Source organism: Myotis myotis, unplaced genomic scaffold, assembly GCF_014108235.1.
Source record: "Myotis myotis isolate mMyoMyo1 unplaced genomic scaffold, mMyoMyo1.p scaffold_m19_p_5, whole genome shotgun sequence".
Taxonomy (NCBI): Eukaryota; Metazoa; Chordata; class Mammalia; order Chiroptera; family Vespertilionidae; genus Myotis; species Myotis myotis.
The window spans coordinates 5,664,716-5,680,576 of NW_023416357.1; the positions used below are offsets into that span (position 1 = coordinate 5,664,716).

At 45.1% G+C, this 15,861-nt stretch overlaps 2 protein-coding genes across 9 annotated transcripts in view; one reads left to right on the forward strand and one right to left on the reverse strand.

Moving 5' to 3' along the window:
• Nucleotides 1-11,865, forward strand: part of SKP2 (S-phase kinase associated protein 2) — a 57,367-nt gene extending 45,502 nt beyond the window's left edge. The window contains exons 11-12 of one of the 4 annotated variants that reach the window (XR_004967431.1): nt 3,995-4,122; nt 10,724-11,865. The gene's annotated coding sequence lies outside the window, so the exon portion shown is untranslated. Of the gene's footprint in view, nt 1-3,994; nt 4,267-5,083; nt 5,236-9,536; nt 10,352-10,723 lie in introns of those variants that run through there. The other 3 variants (XR_004967430.1, XR_004967429.1, XM_036308361.1) reach the window with 3 other exon arrangements.
• Nucleotides 1-12,198, reverse strand: part of NADK2 (NAD kinase 2, mitochondrial) — a 31,341-nt gene extending 19,143 nt beyond the window's left edge. For 4 of the 5 annotated variants that reach the window (XR_004967428.1, XM_036308357.1, XM_036308356.1 and 1 more), the window contains exons 1-4: nt 11,859-12,198; nt 6,161-6,249; nt 5,163-5,251; nt 4,252-4,333 (exon numbers count right to left, since the gene is read on the reverse strand). Coding sequence is in view for 4 of the 5 variants with exons in the window: in XM_036308357.1 (XP_036164250.1) it covers nt 4,252-4,333; nt 5,163-5,251; nt 6,161-6,249; nt 11,859-12,164 (566 nt within the window). In the remaining variant the exon portion in view is untranslated. Of the gene's footprint in view, nt 1-4,251; nt 4,334-5,162; nt 5,252-6,160; nt 6,250-6,782; nt 6,939-11,858 lie in introns of those variants that run through there. The other variant, XM_036308358.1, reaches the window with a different exon arrangement.
• Between the last annotated feature and the right edge of the window lie 3,663 nt (nt 12,199-15,861).

The following is a 15,861-nucleotide window of genomic DNA, read 5'->3' on the forward strand; positions in this document are numbered from 1 at the left end:
CTGATGGTACAGTGGTGTTTGCATCTTACCCTGAAATTATCTAACTATTAATGTTGGGCAAGTCACCAGCTTCTTCATCTCTATGCTATAAACCCACCAATCTACAAAGGTTATTCTGAGGATTCAAAGTATTGATGTGGAAGTGTTTTGAACTATAAATCCCTTTTAAATTAAACATCATTTAAAATATTCCAAAACACTAAAACTCAGTTTAATCCAATGTACTGTTTCATTTTCTCAAAAAACCATATCAGGATGAACTCCTTCAAGGAGTAAACAGCCTGATGTAGAAGACAGAATGTTTTTATTGCAAACTGCAAAGTGTTAAGATTGCCTAGAAGCTGCTACAGAAAGATGAGAGAATATAGCACCTAATGTGATGAAAGGTGTCCGGGAAGCACAATGATTATCAGTCTTGAAAGAAAGATGGCTTCAATCTTGAAGGAAAGGTTGAGAGTAGCCTTGGCAAAACAAACTCTTGGTAATACTGTAAGTTAACGTGTAAGTGTGAAGAGCAGAAAACAAGGTTTTCATGAACTTGTGACTAGTCAATTATCTGAGAGGTCAACACTGAGGTTAAAAAACGTTATGTTCACTGCAATACTTTACATAGTGCTAAGTATATAAAAGGTATTAACAGTCATTTGATGGAAAATATCTGCTGAGGTCAACTGCAGGTCTAAAACACTCAGGAGAGGCGATCCCTCATGAGGTTAGTAAGATTCTCAGCTAGCGAGCTAAGCATCGGAAAGCTTGACTTAGCCTGGAGGATTCTCTTTCAATGTGGCTCACTCACATGGCGGGCAAACTGGTGCCAGCCGTTGGCAAGAGGCCTGATTCCTCTCCAGGGAGCCTCTCCAGGGGGCTTAGGTATCTCACACCATGGTGGCTGACTTACCCCAGAAAGAGCGGTCCAAGAAGCTGCAATAGAAGCTGCAATAACAGTGACAGCCTAGCCTTGGAAGCCACACACAGGCATACCATATTCTACGGGTCAGAGGCCAGGCCTGATTGCATACAGAAGGGGGTAGGGAACCACATAAAGGTGTAAACACTAGGAAGCTGCTAACTTGGAGGCTGGCTACCACATGCCCTCTATCACATTCTAATTATTAAGCACTGAAATGTCTCAGTAGAATGGGTGCAGAATACAAAAGACACAAACAGAAATTACACATTTCATTTAGATGAGCCCATGTAAGTGAGCCATCTCAGAAGTAGATCCTACAGCCCAAGGCAAGGCTTCAGATGGCCTGAAGTCCAAACGCATCTGACTATAAATTCCTCAGATCCCAAGCCAAACCCACCCAGCTGAGCTGTCCTGAATTCCTGAGACACAGAAACCCTGAGAGATAATCAGTGATGGTTGTTGTTTGACACCTCTAAGTTTTAGGGAGATTTGTTATGCAGCATTTGATACCTAATACAGAGAAAAAGAAAATTAAGTTGAACAATAACTTCTGGGCTTACTTAAGGTTGTGAGGGACCACAGTGCTTTAAAAAAAAGAAGTCAGGCAACCTGAATTACTGAACAAGCCTACAGGCTTAATCCACTTCTGCCTGAAGAAAAGGAGAGAAACAATGGACTTCTAAAACCTACTATTCTAGGTAAAAATTAGAGGCCACACCATTTACTTATAGTTTCAAAATCCTCTAAGGTTATGAACATTAAGTCATCTTTTTAAATATGTTTTAATAAACTGTATAAAATACCTAGAATCTCTTACTTTAAAGATATAAAAATAGTTCATTAAAAGTTCTAAAATACATACACATCAACAATAAAGTTAATAAAAAAATAATCACAGAACCAATGATCTCAATTCCTTATGCTCAGAGAATATTAACTCAACTAGGATGGGGTCCTAGCCCTGCTCCCTGAGATCATTTAATTAATCATTCATTTCAATGCTTATTGCCTACTGACTATATATCTACATATATAAAAGCATAACATGCAAATTGACCAGACAGCGGAACGACTGGTCGGCTATGATGCACACACAGGATCAGGGCCTGCCAGCCAACCTCTCAGTCCCTCCCCGCCAGCTGGCAGGCTCCAATCGCCTGATGGGGAACGGGGGTGGGTGGCAGCAGACGGGGGCAGCGCCAGGGCCCCAATCGCCCCACTGGTCACCTCACACACAGAGGGCAACCAGTGGTGGAGGGCAGGGCTGGCTGCCAGCAGCCAGGGAAGATTGGCCCTGATAACAGGCCAGGCCTAGGGATCCTACCCATGCATGAATTTTGTGCACTGGGCCTCTAGTAATACTATAATAGTGATAGAGAAAGTAAAGCACAAAGTCCTGAACTCAGGGAAATCAGTCAAATGGAAGAAAGAATCAAGGAGAAATAATAGAGAGATAAGTACTGCCTGTCCAGGGACTTGCAGTCAGAGCCCAGGAGAGGCACCAGTGTGGAATGAACGAGAACTACTCCAATGAGAAAGAGGTGTAAGGGCACTTGAGGCAAAAACACACAACGGCATGAAAAGAACACAGCCCTGTGGGAAACTACTTATTCTCTCAGGTCCTGCTACCTCACATACCAAAAGACCTCCTCACTAGCAAAAGGCCTCCACATGTGAGCCTCCACCCATGGTGTTGGCAGATGCTCAGACATTACATGTGCACTTAAGAACAGCCTTTACAAACAGTTCCTGACAAAACAGGATGAGTTGGTCACCCCAGTATAGTAAATAATTAGATTTTATTCTGAGTTAATGGCGATCACCATAAGATTCTGAGCAGAGAAGTCACAAAATAGCATCAAACTTTCATAAAATGATGACTCTGGCTGCAGTGGGGAGGAGAAATATAAATAAGAGTAAGAATGGAAACAGTCAATGTTGGATATATGAATTTTCGAGTCACCAGGATCTAAGTTAAAACCATAGATATTAATCTGTTATTCTAGAGACAGTATAGCCCAGAGGATAATATGTGAAAGCACCAGTATATAAGCAGTGACCAAAAAATAAGATCCATCAAGAGATGGTGAAAAAAAGTAGCCATAGAGGTAGAAAGAAAGGGGCATCATAACGCCAAAGACGCACAGATGCAACAAGGGGGCAGTTAGCACCAAAAACTTCCCAGAAATCAAGTAAAACAAGAGCTAAGTGTCCAGTGGGTTTGGTAACCAGGGTATCACCACTTTATGAGGCAAAGGCAACACCAATGAACTGGTTGGGGGTGAATCCGGAGAAGACTGCCAAGGTTTAGAAAATAGCTGTGAAGTAAGAAAGCAGAGATACCCAGCTTTGGGATAGAGGAAAGGAAAGGGAAATAACCAAGAGCATGACACAGGGTAAAGAATTGATTAAAATGTCTTGAAAGATGGGAGTCTTAAGTGTCTACCCTAAAAGGAAATCATGTGTGAGGGGAGAGAGGAAAAAAGGGAACAGAACAAGATTTTCTTTAAGCATGAGAAAAGCTGAAGTTCTGATCCAGTGACTTCCATTTCCTTTGTGAGAGAGGAGCAGGGTGTGCTGAAGGAGAGCAGGGAGGACACGGAGTTGAAGAGCCACTCTTGAAGGAGCTGCCACAGGGAATGGGGAAGAGAGAGGACTTGGGCCAAATAGGAAGTTAATTGAACAACTGAGAGTATAGTTCTAAGTGCTAGAAACTACAAATGGAAAGTAAATTTGGGCCACCAAGGCCAAGTGTCTATGATTTTTTTCCCCGGATGGTCTCAACAGTGGTGATACAGGAATAGAAAGGATAACAAACTGATCTAGGATTAAGTAGAAAGATAACAATACAAAATAATTAAGAAATTTGTCAAGAAAGTGAATAAGGGAGAATTAAATGAAGGAACTAGAGAGGATCAACTCGGTAAAAGTCAAAGGCAGACTTGAGAGATGGGAAAATTCTAGATGATCATAAAGCTCAGGTACGATCACGGCTGTGGGCAGCTGGAACAGAATGAGGGTGAATGTCAGCGAAGCTGAGGAAAGAAGGAAAAAAATTATAACAGGATTTGGTCTCTTCACCAGGTCAATGAAGTCACCAGAAAAATCAGTGGACGCATAACCAGGATTGTCGCTGAGAACCATTAGAAAGGACAGAAGATGGAACATTAACTCATCACTCCTTGCAGCAGCACACTCAGCAATATGACCAGGTACAGACAATTTCGAGGAGCTTCCAAATGTTAAGATTTATCACACACAGATACTATACAAAGAAAGCATCAGTGTTCTTGTGTATTACACTAAAAAAAAAAAGAACCAAACAACGTGTTTTTCCTTACCGTTCTGGATCAGTGTTCACTCCAATCACTGGCTTAAGTCTGTCCAACACTTTACTTGCTGCCAGAAGCATTGTGCCATCACCTACAGGCCAGAAGACAGACCCAGACTTGTTATAAAACTGGTTTCTAACGTCATTTAAACTCCAGTACTTTCAACAATCACCGCCGCCATCCCATCCTGCTGACTGTCACAGTCTATTCTTCCTCCTCTCTACCCATCGTCCCTTTGCATACTCTCTCCACTCTCACTTAGGATTTCCCAACAGTGGCAGGACTGCCGTCTTAACCCAGGTAATTCTTTGTGGTGGAGAGCTGTCCTGTGCACTGTAAGGATGGCTAGCAGTAGCCCTGGCCTTCACCCACTAGATGACTCCCTAACTGGGAACCCTGCTCTAATCTTATCACTTCTATCAGCTGATTCTCTTTTTTTCTCTCATAACATCAGTCCAAGTTCACAAATTATTTTAATGAGAATATGTCCAACCAAGTGTCCAATTTCAGAATTTTCTCTCCAACAAATGCTGTCAACTTAAAGCTTTAGAAAGAATGTTCACTACCTTAATAATAAAGCTCAGGGGGGAAAAAGTGTATGTATACTGGGGCCAGAGAGGGATGGAATTTATCAAATCTCATTAAACTCTTAAACAACTTTATTTTTTTTTCAAGATTGGCATAACTAACCACTAATCCTCTGAATCATACTTGAAGTTAAATACACACCTTGAATAGACACAGAAATATATGCATGGAACCTCAAAGTAACATCATTCACTAAAAAAGGGACATGCTATGTAAACAGATCCTAAAAACCCACCACCTTATCTTATGGCAGGCTTCAACCACCGCTACTGGGAAGCAGGCGTCCTAAGGGGCATCTTCACATCCCCCATCTTTATCTGTAAAGCTATTACCTCCTGCAGCTATGACGGCATCTGCCCATCGAACAGTTTCTTCATCATATTCTCTCCTCTTTACTAGACGGACCTCAATTCCCTCGTTCCTAAGGTAAAAAAGTGAAGGTTATATAAAAGCTCCACTAATAGCATCACAAGGATGTTTTCTGAGGCAGATTATTACAATGAAGATGTAAAATAAACTATTTTGTTTTATAAACAAATTTATGATTAGCTTTGTAAGGTTAGCTTCATTTTCTTTTAATTGCAACAGCCAATTAACTATAAGTCATGAAGCATATGAATAAACTGGAAGTTAATGACTATCCCAATCTCTTTAAAAACATCTTTTATAGCTACTGACAAATGAAAGACAATTTTTAAATTATAAAACTGAACAGCCATTATTTTAAATCCAATATATATTCATTTGAGTGCCAGACCCTGAAATAGTGACTACTTTCTAATTTGCATGTTCTTACACTGATTCCCCTGTATACACATCAACTAACTAGATTTACCCCAAATTAACAGGTTTCTATAATGATGATTCTTAGGCATTCAAAGATTACAATGAATACCCAAATAACCAATCCAGTATTTTAAGAAACAAAACATTACACATACATAAAATAAAGAATAACGGGAAAAAACAAACAAAAAAAAAACAAAACATTACACATACATAAAATAAAGAATAACGGGAAAAAACAAACAAACAAAAAAACAAAACATTACACATACAGTTGAAGCCTGCTGTGTACAAGTTAACCCTTTGTAGAAAAGGCAGTTCTTGGGCAGACCAAATAATAACTGAAAAACTGGGAAATTTTCAGAGTATAATAAAAATTTCCTTAGAAATACTACAATATCAGGTCCATTAACCACAATATAATTTTCTGAAAGTGATTTTATAATGGACATCTTTATTTTAAAATCTAATGATTAGCTGCTAGGTAGAGAAAATTGGAATTCCTGAATACAAAAGCCCACCCAAAATCCAATCACAGACTTACCGTAAACTATCTAGAATATGCTCTACATTTTTGGTGTGAATATGATGTCGTTCAAGCAGTCCACTGTAGCTAGAGCCTTTCAATGCAAGCTACATAAAAATAAAACAAGTGTTGTATTATTACCTGATATAAAGTACATATTACATTTCTTTAAAAAGCCCTATAGAAAAGAAAATGCAGTTTTTATTTGAAGGCACATTTTAATGACTACCTGTGAAGCTTAAGTCTAAACTGAACTAGGAAGTCTGATTTCAGAAAAATCACAATTTTATTTTAATACCATATACATCATTAAGTTTCCTGAATCATCTAGTCAATTGGATCTCATCATTTGCCTGTTTTACAGTTTGAGTGTTTTATTTTTTAAATGGGTTTATAATATATTGCATATGGCTAATTGAAGATCAAGGATGAACTAATATTTTATCAGGCAGTTGACCTTCTTCCATTTGGATTTGCAGCTCGCTTGTATTTAGGTTTATGAACTCTGGTATTTACCTTAATCCAAACAAAGGCTGGTTAGCTCTCAGAACAGATAACTTTTAGATATAAAGACATGTATCTTTCAAGAACTCTCTCTCCCAGTCCATTGGAGTGACATTTTATAATGCTACTATCTTACCATTTAATACTGTCCTTTTAAAGCCTGTCTTCTAAATAATCCATTAAGTAGAATGCTGGAAGTTTAGAAATATCCTCAATAAACGTCCATTTAATCAGGAAGGAAATTTATCCGCTAGAATTAAAAGCCTGTTAGTCATGGCCGGTTTCACTCAGTGATTGGAGTGTCGGTCCGAGAACTGAAGGGTCGCAGGTTCGATTCCAGTCAAAGGCACATACCTGGGTTACAAGCTCCCTCCCGGGCCAGGTCGGGGCACATGTGGGAGGCAGCCAATAGATGTGTCTCTCTCACATCGATGTTTCTCTATCTCTCTCCCTCCCTTCCACTCTCTCTAAAAATTAAAAAAAAAATCAGTGGAGAAACATATCCTCAAGTGAGGATTAACAACAAAAAAAGCATTATTATTTTCTTTCCTTATCCAAATTCCCTTATACCTTGCCTCTTTATGATACAAAATCAGTTTTAAGTACCTGTCTAAAATGCAATTTTAAATATATTTTTGTTTTAAATCATTACTTACAGATTATAAAGTAAAACCAATTTAGATAGACTTTTAATGTTTTTTACTTTTTTAAAAGGTTACAAAATGATACAACATGGAAGATGCATATATAAAAAAAATCTTAATTCAATATAATCTTATTACTCCAGGATGATTTGTGTTAATTATATTTTAATACCTAACTTCCCAATCTTTTGTTAAAAGTACTGAGGTAAGAGTTTTAAAATAGCCTTGGCTGGGTGACTCAGCTGGTTGGAGTGTCACCCCAAAAGGTTGTGGGTTCGATTCCAGGTCAGGGCACATAGCTAGATTGCGGGTTTGATCCCTAGGTGGGGGTATCTAGGAGAGGCAGCCAATCAAAGTTTATCACTCACATCTCTCTCTCTCTTCAATGAAAAGAACAGGTGCAGACTAGCTTAAACGTGTTATCACTGAGCAAAGAGACGAGACAAAGAAAAAGAATGTTTCACTGTGTTGATTTGTGTGTATAGATTATTTCTGGAAGCACACATAAGACAAGGATTAATCAGAAATGAAGTTCAACAGGCAGACAGGAGCCACTTCGTGAAGGGACTTGTTGGGCACTACAGATAACAAAGGCTCATCCATAGCAGTTTCTCAAAGTGTGATCCCAGGATCACTTGCAAACCTGGAGAGCATGTTTTTTGGGTTTTTTAAAAAATATATTTCTTTATTGATTTAAGAGAGGAAGGGAGAGGGAGGAAGAGATAGAAACATCAATGATGAGAGAGAATCATTGATTGGCTGCCTTCTGCATGGCCCCTACTGGGGATCAAGCCTGTAATCCCGGCATGTGCCCTTGGCCGGAATCTAACCTGGTACCTTTCAGTCCACAGGCCAACGCTCTATCCACTGAGTCAAACTGGCTAGGGCGAGAGCGTGTTTTAAAATGCTGAGTCAGCAGCTTTAAGGGTGTGGTTCAGAAAGGCAGAGCCTGGGAGGTCTCCACCAAGTCAATCAGAATCCCGGAGGGGTGGGGAGACTGAGGTCCAGGCATCTTCATTTGAACAAAGCCCCTAGCTGACTCCACAGGTTATGGGGAGCTTTGGAGGAGTTCTAAGCAGAGCATGAAGTGGCCAGATGTTCACGTTAGATAGACCACGCTGGTGCCTGTGTCTGGAAGATTGAGAGGAGTGAGGTTTCCGTTAGGAGGCTCGGGCTGTACTCCAGATCACGTTCTTTAATTTGACAAATACACATACTGCATACACTGTACTCATTGCACACCACGTGGCAAAAGTATTATGTGCCCAAGAATTACAACCCAAGCCACACCATTGTTCTCAGAAAACAGAGTAAGACAAACAAAATCCAAGGCACTACATGTCCCAAAGCTATTAACAAGGCAGTATCTAGGGACAGTTTAATCCTATAATAGAGGGGCTGCTAAATGCAATTATTCTATCCCATTTTGAAAATATATCTTAATACTATAAATGAAAACCATTAAAGGGGGTTGCATCTGAGACTGTTAACACCTGCAGTTGGGGGAGAGGAGAGTGGAAACTGTTCATTTCTTATTTGGTATAGATCACAATATTTTTCAATAACACCTTTTTTGACCAATAAGACATGTTTATGATGTCAAAAACTTTTCCAATCAGCTTTGATTCATCTAAAGGTCTAATTTGTGAGACTTTTGGATTCTGTTACTAAAAGTTCCACATTTGCCAACATGTTACAACTCATGATATAAACTGTAATAATAGCTTAATTAAACCTTGCAAGGTCATGACCCAGTAGAGAGAAAATCCTTGACTAGAAATCCTCAACTCACAGGAAGTCATTCATCAGTGTCATTCATCAGTTATGGCGGTGGTTCTCAACCTTCCTAATGCCGCGACCCTTTAATACAGTTCCTCATGTTGTGGTGACCCCCAACCATAAAATTATTTTCGTTGCTACTTCATAACTATAATTTTGCTACTGTTATGAATCGTAATGTAAATATCTGATATGCTATATGTGTTTTCCGATGGTCGCGACCCACAGGTTGAGAACCGCCTAGTTAGGGGACGCGAAAAGCAAGACTTAAAAATTAAGCAATGTAACCAATATGAAAGAGTAACTGATGACATTTGAAGGATGCAAACCTATTTTGTACATGCTTTACTGAATAAAAAGTATTTCCTCTAGTTGCTTATGTTTCTACAAAGTTAGAAAACCACGAGGCTTCAGGATATAAACTTGTACCAGTATTCCACCCTCATCTTCCCTTTGCATTCTTACAGGTAACCTAAGCAGCCTAACAGATCTACTTGCAACACAACCACCACCATAAAGAGAGAAGCCTCTGATACAAACTCCAGGTTACCATGACACTACAGACAGCAACCATGGTGCCCAACACACACCTAAGCACGTGGCTACTCTCCTTTATACCCAATTCACATGATTTGTCTACCTCAGTATCTTTTACCCCCAACAAAACAGCAAAAAGTATTAATCATCTTTCCATTCCTAATCCAGAATCCCACTGTCGAACAACTTCACCCCGACTAGTATTCTTTGGCCTATTCCTGATCTCTGGCCTTATTAGAAATGAGAAAACTAACCCAATAACACTCCACTGAAATAAAAACAACTATTTCAAAACTGTGTTCTATAGTCCACAAGTTTTACTTCAAAGTTTTCTTACCCCAAACAGCATTACCCAGTGATCGACAAATATTTACCTAGTAGAGATTTCTCTTCAGATACTGTGCGGGGACACTAGGCGGTTCGCTTTTACTGATTTGCCTACATTTAAAAAGTTTTGATGAGTGGCAATCCAGTTCAGAGGTCCAATAATTAATCTAATTCGGATGCCACCCATTTTCTCGAGGCCTTGAAAAAGCTAACCCGTTTCAACATGCCAGTCTGTCTGGGGTCTTGGAGGCTACAGTCCAACCCTGGTATCTCTCATGCTGAATTAGGTAAAAGCACGCTGAAAACTGCCAGCACTACACAGAGAGTATTGTTTCCGCCCATGGGTCCCAGATAAGTTAGAAAGGCTCAGAGGAAGCAAGTTAACCACGCTACCTGGGCCTAAGGACTCCAACCTCCTAACCCTCACAAGCCGCGCACTCTGAGCATCCCAATCGAGTGTCCTATTTTAAATGGGTGTGGGAGGTTTCCATAAAGTTGTATGAAGAGCGTACTAGTGCTTATGGGGGCATGGCATTTCACATTTCTAAAAAGTAGATCTCGTGAAATCAGGAGTGCCGCCCATGGGACATAGCCTTGTCCCGAAACAGAAACACCTGCTTCTGATCCTGTTCCCTGCCTCACCCGCCCCCCCATTTCACACCCCAGCACAAACTTTACTCCAACCCCTGCTCCACCGGCTTGCTGACTGCCTCTTTTAACGGAGGCAACTGTTTCTATCCATTGCTACTGTTTTCTGTTAATTGCAACTGTTTTCTATTCGACCACTTAGGAGAGGAGAGAAACCAAATCTGCACCCGGCACTCCTCCGACCCATGAACGCGGGGCCCCTCTTCAAAGAGCTCATCGAAGCGTCAAGAACTTTAACGCTGAACACAGATTCAGTGCTTCAGCAAAGAGAATTCACAATTTTACCTGGACACCTCCCACAAAACATCACCAAAAGGTTTGCTGAAGGTGACAAGCCAGGGGTTCGGAACGGGCTGCCTGCCCGCGCACAGAATTCTACAAGATGAGGGTCATAGGCGATCAATTCCCAAAGCCTCTCCTTGCAGGGTCCATGGTTAAGAGATCTGCAAAGGAGATTTCTGCAGACCAACTGCTCCCGGGAGCACCCTCACTCCCCTGACCCTAAAACGGGCGGATGGGAGCACGAGTTGCAAAGGGGAGTGCGAGTCCTCAGGGCCGCTTCCTCGGGCGGACCCACACGCCCTGCACGAATATGAATAAACACCGGCACCCCGCGCCGCCCGGGGTGGAGGCGCCGCTGTGCGATGGACCGGGCTCTTCCGCACAGAACGGCCGGGTCGGCCCGCCCTCTGCCTCGACCTTTCCACTCAGTAACATATATCCAAAGTCAGGTTTCCTCCCGTGCTCTTCCCAGCACCACAGCCACGTGTGCTTTCAAAACAAACGGCCGGAACCGGGCCGGACCGCCCCGCCGCCGCGAGGAAGAGGCTCCCCCAGACGGGCCGGGAGCGCCCGGACGGCCCCGCCGAGTCCCGGGGGGTGTGTCCGCGGCGCCTGCCCCTCGCAGCGGCCCGGACCCCGCTTTCTCGGGGGGCGGGGGAAGGCTGGGGAGCTCTCTGCAGAGCGCCCGGACGCCATCCCCAAGCCAGACCTCCTCGGGGGCTGCTGCTCTACTCCCAGTGAAGGGGGGAGCGTCCAAATGAGCCCCAAAGCCCTCCACTGGGGAGCCCCCGGCCCCCACCCCAGGCTTCCAGGGGACGCCCCGCTCCGCCCCGGGGTCTCTGCACGAACAGTGATCCCCCCAGCCCCTCTCTCTCCCTCCCCCGCCCCCCAGAGGCAAGGGGGGACCTCGGAGCGAGGCCAGAGGGAGTGGAGCCGCGAGCAGGGTGGGCGCAGCGCCTGGGGCGCCCGGGAGGGGGTCTCGCCCCGGGACCCACCAGCTGCTTGAGGTCCTCCTCCGAGAGCTCCGCGTAGCGGTAGCGCTGCTGCTCGAACTCGTAGCGGGTGGTCTTGGCCACCACCACCACCCGGGACGGCCGGAAGCCGCCGTCGGGACGCCGGCCGCAGCCCGCCAGCTCGCGCGCCTGCCCCTGCCCCTGCCCGAGGCGCCGCCGGGCCCCCCCGTCGCCGCCGAGCCGCGGCCGCGCGCCGGGGCCTCCCGCGCCCGGAACCCGCAGCGCCGCCGCCCGGCCGCCCGCGACGCGACGACAGCTGCCCAGCAGGAAGCCCCGGTAGCAAGTCATCGTCCGCCCGGCGGAGGGTGCAGGCCCGCGCTCCCGCCTGCGCCCGCGCCGCCCCGGCCTCTCACTGGGCGCCGGGCGGCCAGAGGTTAAGTGCGGGGCCCTGCGCGGCCCGCGCCGGGAGGGGGACGCGCCCGGACGTTGAGGGGGCGGGGCCAGCGGGCGATTGGAAGGGGCAGAGCCCACGCGCGGGAAAGGTGGGCGGGACGAGCCGCGGGCCTCGGCGTGGTGGGCTGTGTTTGTGGGTGGTGGCGTTTCCACCCGCGCCTGCGCAGACGCCGCCTAGCCGCCCGCGGGCCAGCTTCTCGCCCCACCCCTTTCCTGCGGGCGCGCTCCCGCCCGAGCCCGCTCTCTCCGCCAATCAGCCCCCTGCCAACTCGCTCGGCCAATCGGGACGCGCTGCGCCCGAGGAGCTGCGGGGATTGGCTGCGGCTGGGGGAAGGGCTGGGATTCCATTTGGCGTTGGAGCTGCCCTGAAGAATCCAGCTGGAACCGGTCGGAGGCCACGCCGCCGGGGCTGCGGGCTGGTGTTTGAGGGGCTGCTGGGAAGGCCTGTGGTGGGCGTCTTGCAGCGGGTCTGCCCCTTTTCCTAATTGCACAGGAGACGAGGCCACCGCCCTGGCCCGCTGTGCTCAGTGGGGTGAGCTCGGCCCCATGCACCAAAAGGCACGGTTGGATACCTGGCCAGGGCACAGGTTCAGGTTGCGGGTTCGAACCCCAGTAGGGTGTGTGAAGGAAGCAGCCTATGGATGTTTCTCACCGTCTCCCTTCCTCTCTCTAAAATCAATTAAAAAATTTTTTAATCACATAAATGTAGATCTGCTCATTATTCCTCATAGGACTAGACCTTTTTTTTATTATTCATTCAACCAACACTTGTTGCATGGCTGATACTTACAAGGCTGGTGTAGGGGCTGAGGAGACCTTCCCAGGACCAGCTGCATAATTTGCAGGGCCTAGTGCTGACCACCCAACAAAAAACTTAGCTCAGAGGAAGAAAGAGGTGGGCAGCCTTTGAGAAAGTTAGTGGGTAGAGGAGCCTGGCCAAGTGCAGCCTTTCCAGATTAGGTTGGAAAAGTAGGACGAGACCAAAGGGTTAAGAATGTTAGCAATTTGGACTTTATTCTATGTATAGGTAGGGGTTAGCCTTTGAAGGCTTTTACCTGGACAGTGGGTCCTGGAAGCAATGTTTGATGACTATTGATCTGGCGTTGGAATGTTGAGCACATCGGAGGGCAAGGGGGAGGAGGGAGAAATGGGTGCTGTTGGCAACAGTTGCACGTGGATCGGGGCTGGGGAAGTAGTTATGGAAGTGGAGGAAAATGCTCCTGTTATAAGAGGAGACTCAATGGCAGTGCACACCCTAGTGTTTATCCATCCTGCTGCTTAGGTCCACTTGCTCTGGCGCCCTCTTTGATCCTCCGCAGTCCTAGCACTATCAGTAGCTGGCTTTTGGACTTCGGGCAGGTTTCTTCATCTTTCCTGGCTCCAGGTTCCTCGCCTGTAAATGAGGGAGCTGGACCGCAGTGATGCCAAGGTTCTGTCAAGCCCAACGTGGTTCTGAATCTGCGACCCTTACTTCTCACCTAACTGCTAGCAGCTACCACCGACCTAGCACCTACCACCAACATTCATTCGCGGGTTCGCTGAATATTTACCGAGTCCCTGCTGTGTGGCAGGTCGTATATTAAGCTGGGAAATACACCATGGACTCTGACAGATGTCTACTTTCAGTAGTCGCTGATCCCTTCTGGCCAGGAACTTTGCCTTACAGCAGCTGCTAATGGTGACCTATAGAAGAACTTAAGCATAGCTTTAAATATCTTGTGGAATGTTATAACTTGAACATCCTCAAGGTCCTTGCTAATTTTTGCTGTTCTAACACTTTGTAACTCCTTAGATATTAGGCAAGAAGAAAAGGAAGAAGTCACGTAACACAGGTTTGAAGCTTAGGTGTAGCGTGGCGTGTCATTGATCCACTTGACTGAAAAATGAATCCAGAAAACCAGTTTGGGATCAAAGTCTTTGAGTTTGGTCTTGTTATATGTGAAATTTCAGACCTCTTTCCTTCCCGTTTCACAGATAAGATCTCAAATTTTTGGATCTCCCCATTTTCACATACAAACTTACCCACATTGACATCTTCTCAGTTAGGGTAGCCCTTTGTCCTCTGGTATCTTTGGACCCCAGCCCTTCTGCCTTCTCAAATTCTCACTCTACTGGATTTTCCTCTTCATTATTTAAACATGCTCATATCTATAACATCTTGATATTTTTCCCAGCCCTTAAATGACTTGGTCTTTATGCAACATTTGAAATGCTTATCATTTACTCTTGAGATTTTTTACTTTGGCTTCCAGCAAACCAGTCTCTAATGGTGTTCCTCCCATCGCTCTGTCCCCTTTTGGGTTCTTCCTAAGCTTGTCTTCAGGATCTATTCTTCCCTTCCCTTCCCTTCTTTTCCCTTCCCTCCCTTCCCTTCCCTTCTCTCTCTCTCTCTCTCTCTCTCCACTCTTCTGCATGAGTTCATCCAGTATTGTGTAATGAAAAGAGCTTGGACTTTGGATTTAAAGACCTTGGTTCAAACCCCAGCTTCACCATTTATTAGCTTTGTCAACCTGGGACTAGTTCTGTAACCTTTCTTATTCTACTTTTTCATTTATAAAATACTAGAGTTCCAGTGCACGAATTCATGCACCAGTGGGGTCTCTTGGCCTGGCTTGTGGGATCGGGCTGAAACCGGCTCTCTGACATCCCGAGGGGTCCTGGATTGCGAGAGGGTGCAGGCCAGGCCGAGGGACCCCACTGGTGTAGGATTGGGACTGGGGAGGGATGCAGGAAGTTGGCTAGCCAGGGAGGGACCATGGGAAGGCTCCAGGGCATGTCTGGTCTGTCTCAGTCCCAAGCTGTCGGACCCTAGCAGCAAGCTAACCTACTGGTTGGAGCATCAGCCCCCTGGTGGTCAGTGCATATCATAGCAACTGGTCGACCAGTCAACTGTCTGCCCCCTAGTGGTCAGTGCATGTTGTAGCGAGTGTTTGAGCGGCTTTAGCATATCATTAGCATATTATGCTTTGATTGGTTGAACAGATGACCAGACACTTCGCATATTAGGCTTTTATTATATAGGATATTAGCTACCTTGTAAAGTTGTAAATATATGTACAAATGCCTAAACATGTGCCCATTATAAAGTATACACTTGGCAAATAGTAGCCCCTTTCCCCTTACATGACTTTAGCTACTACCAGCATCTTTAGCCCAGACTGCCTCATGTGCTTCAGATCCCTTTTTCTAACTTTCTGTTGAGACTTACGCATACAACACATGTCAGTGGAGAGCAAATTATATTCGGTTGCTGCTATGGGCCAGGCACCCTACTAGGGTAAATAAAATGTTAAATAAAAGGTATCTCACTCCCCCGCACCCGCAAGGGGCACAAAGTTTACACACAGAATTCTACAAGAATCTGGAAGGTCTTAACTCAGCCTAAGAGGAGTTAGGGAAAGCTTTCTGGAAATGTCATGAGCCAAGCCTTAAAGAATGGGTTAGTATTCGCGAGAATGAGCAAGGGTGAGGAAGAAATTCCACAAAGGTACGGAGCAATGAAACACCAGCTCTGAGTCCCTAGAGAAGGAGACAGAAACAGTGGGAGGGGAGGCTAGAGAAGTAGACAGGGAGAAAGACATCAAAAGTATTA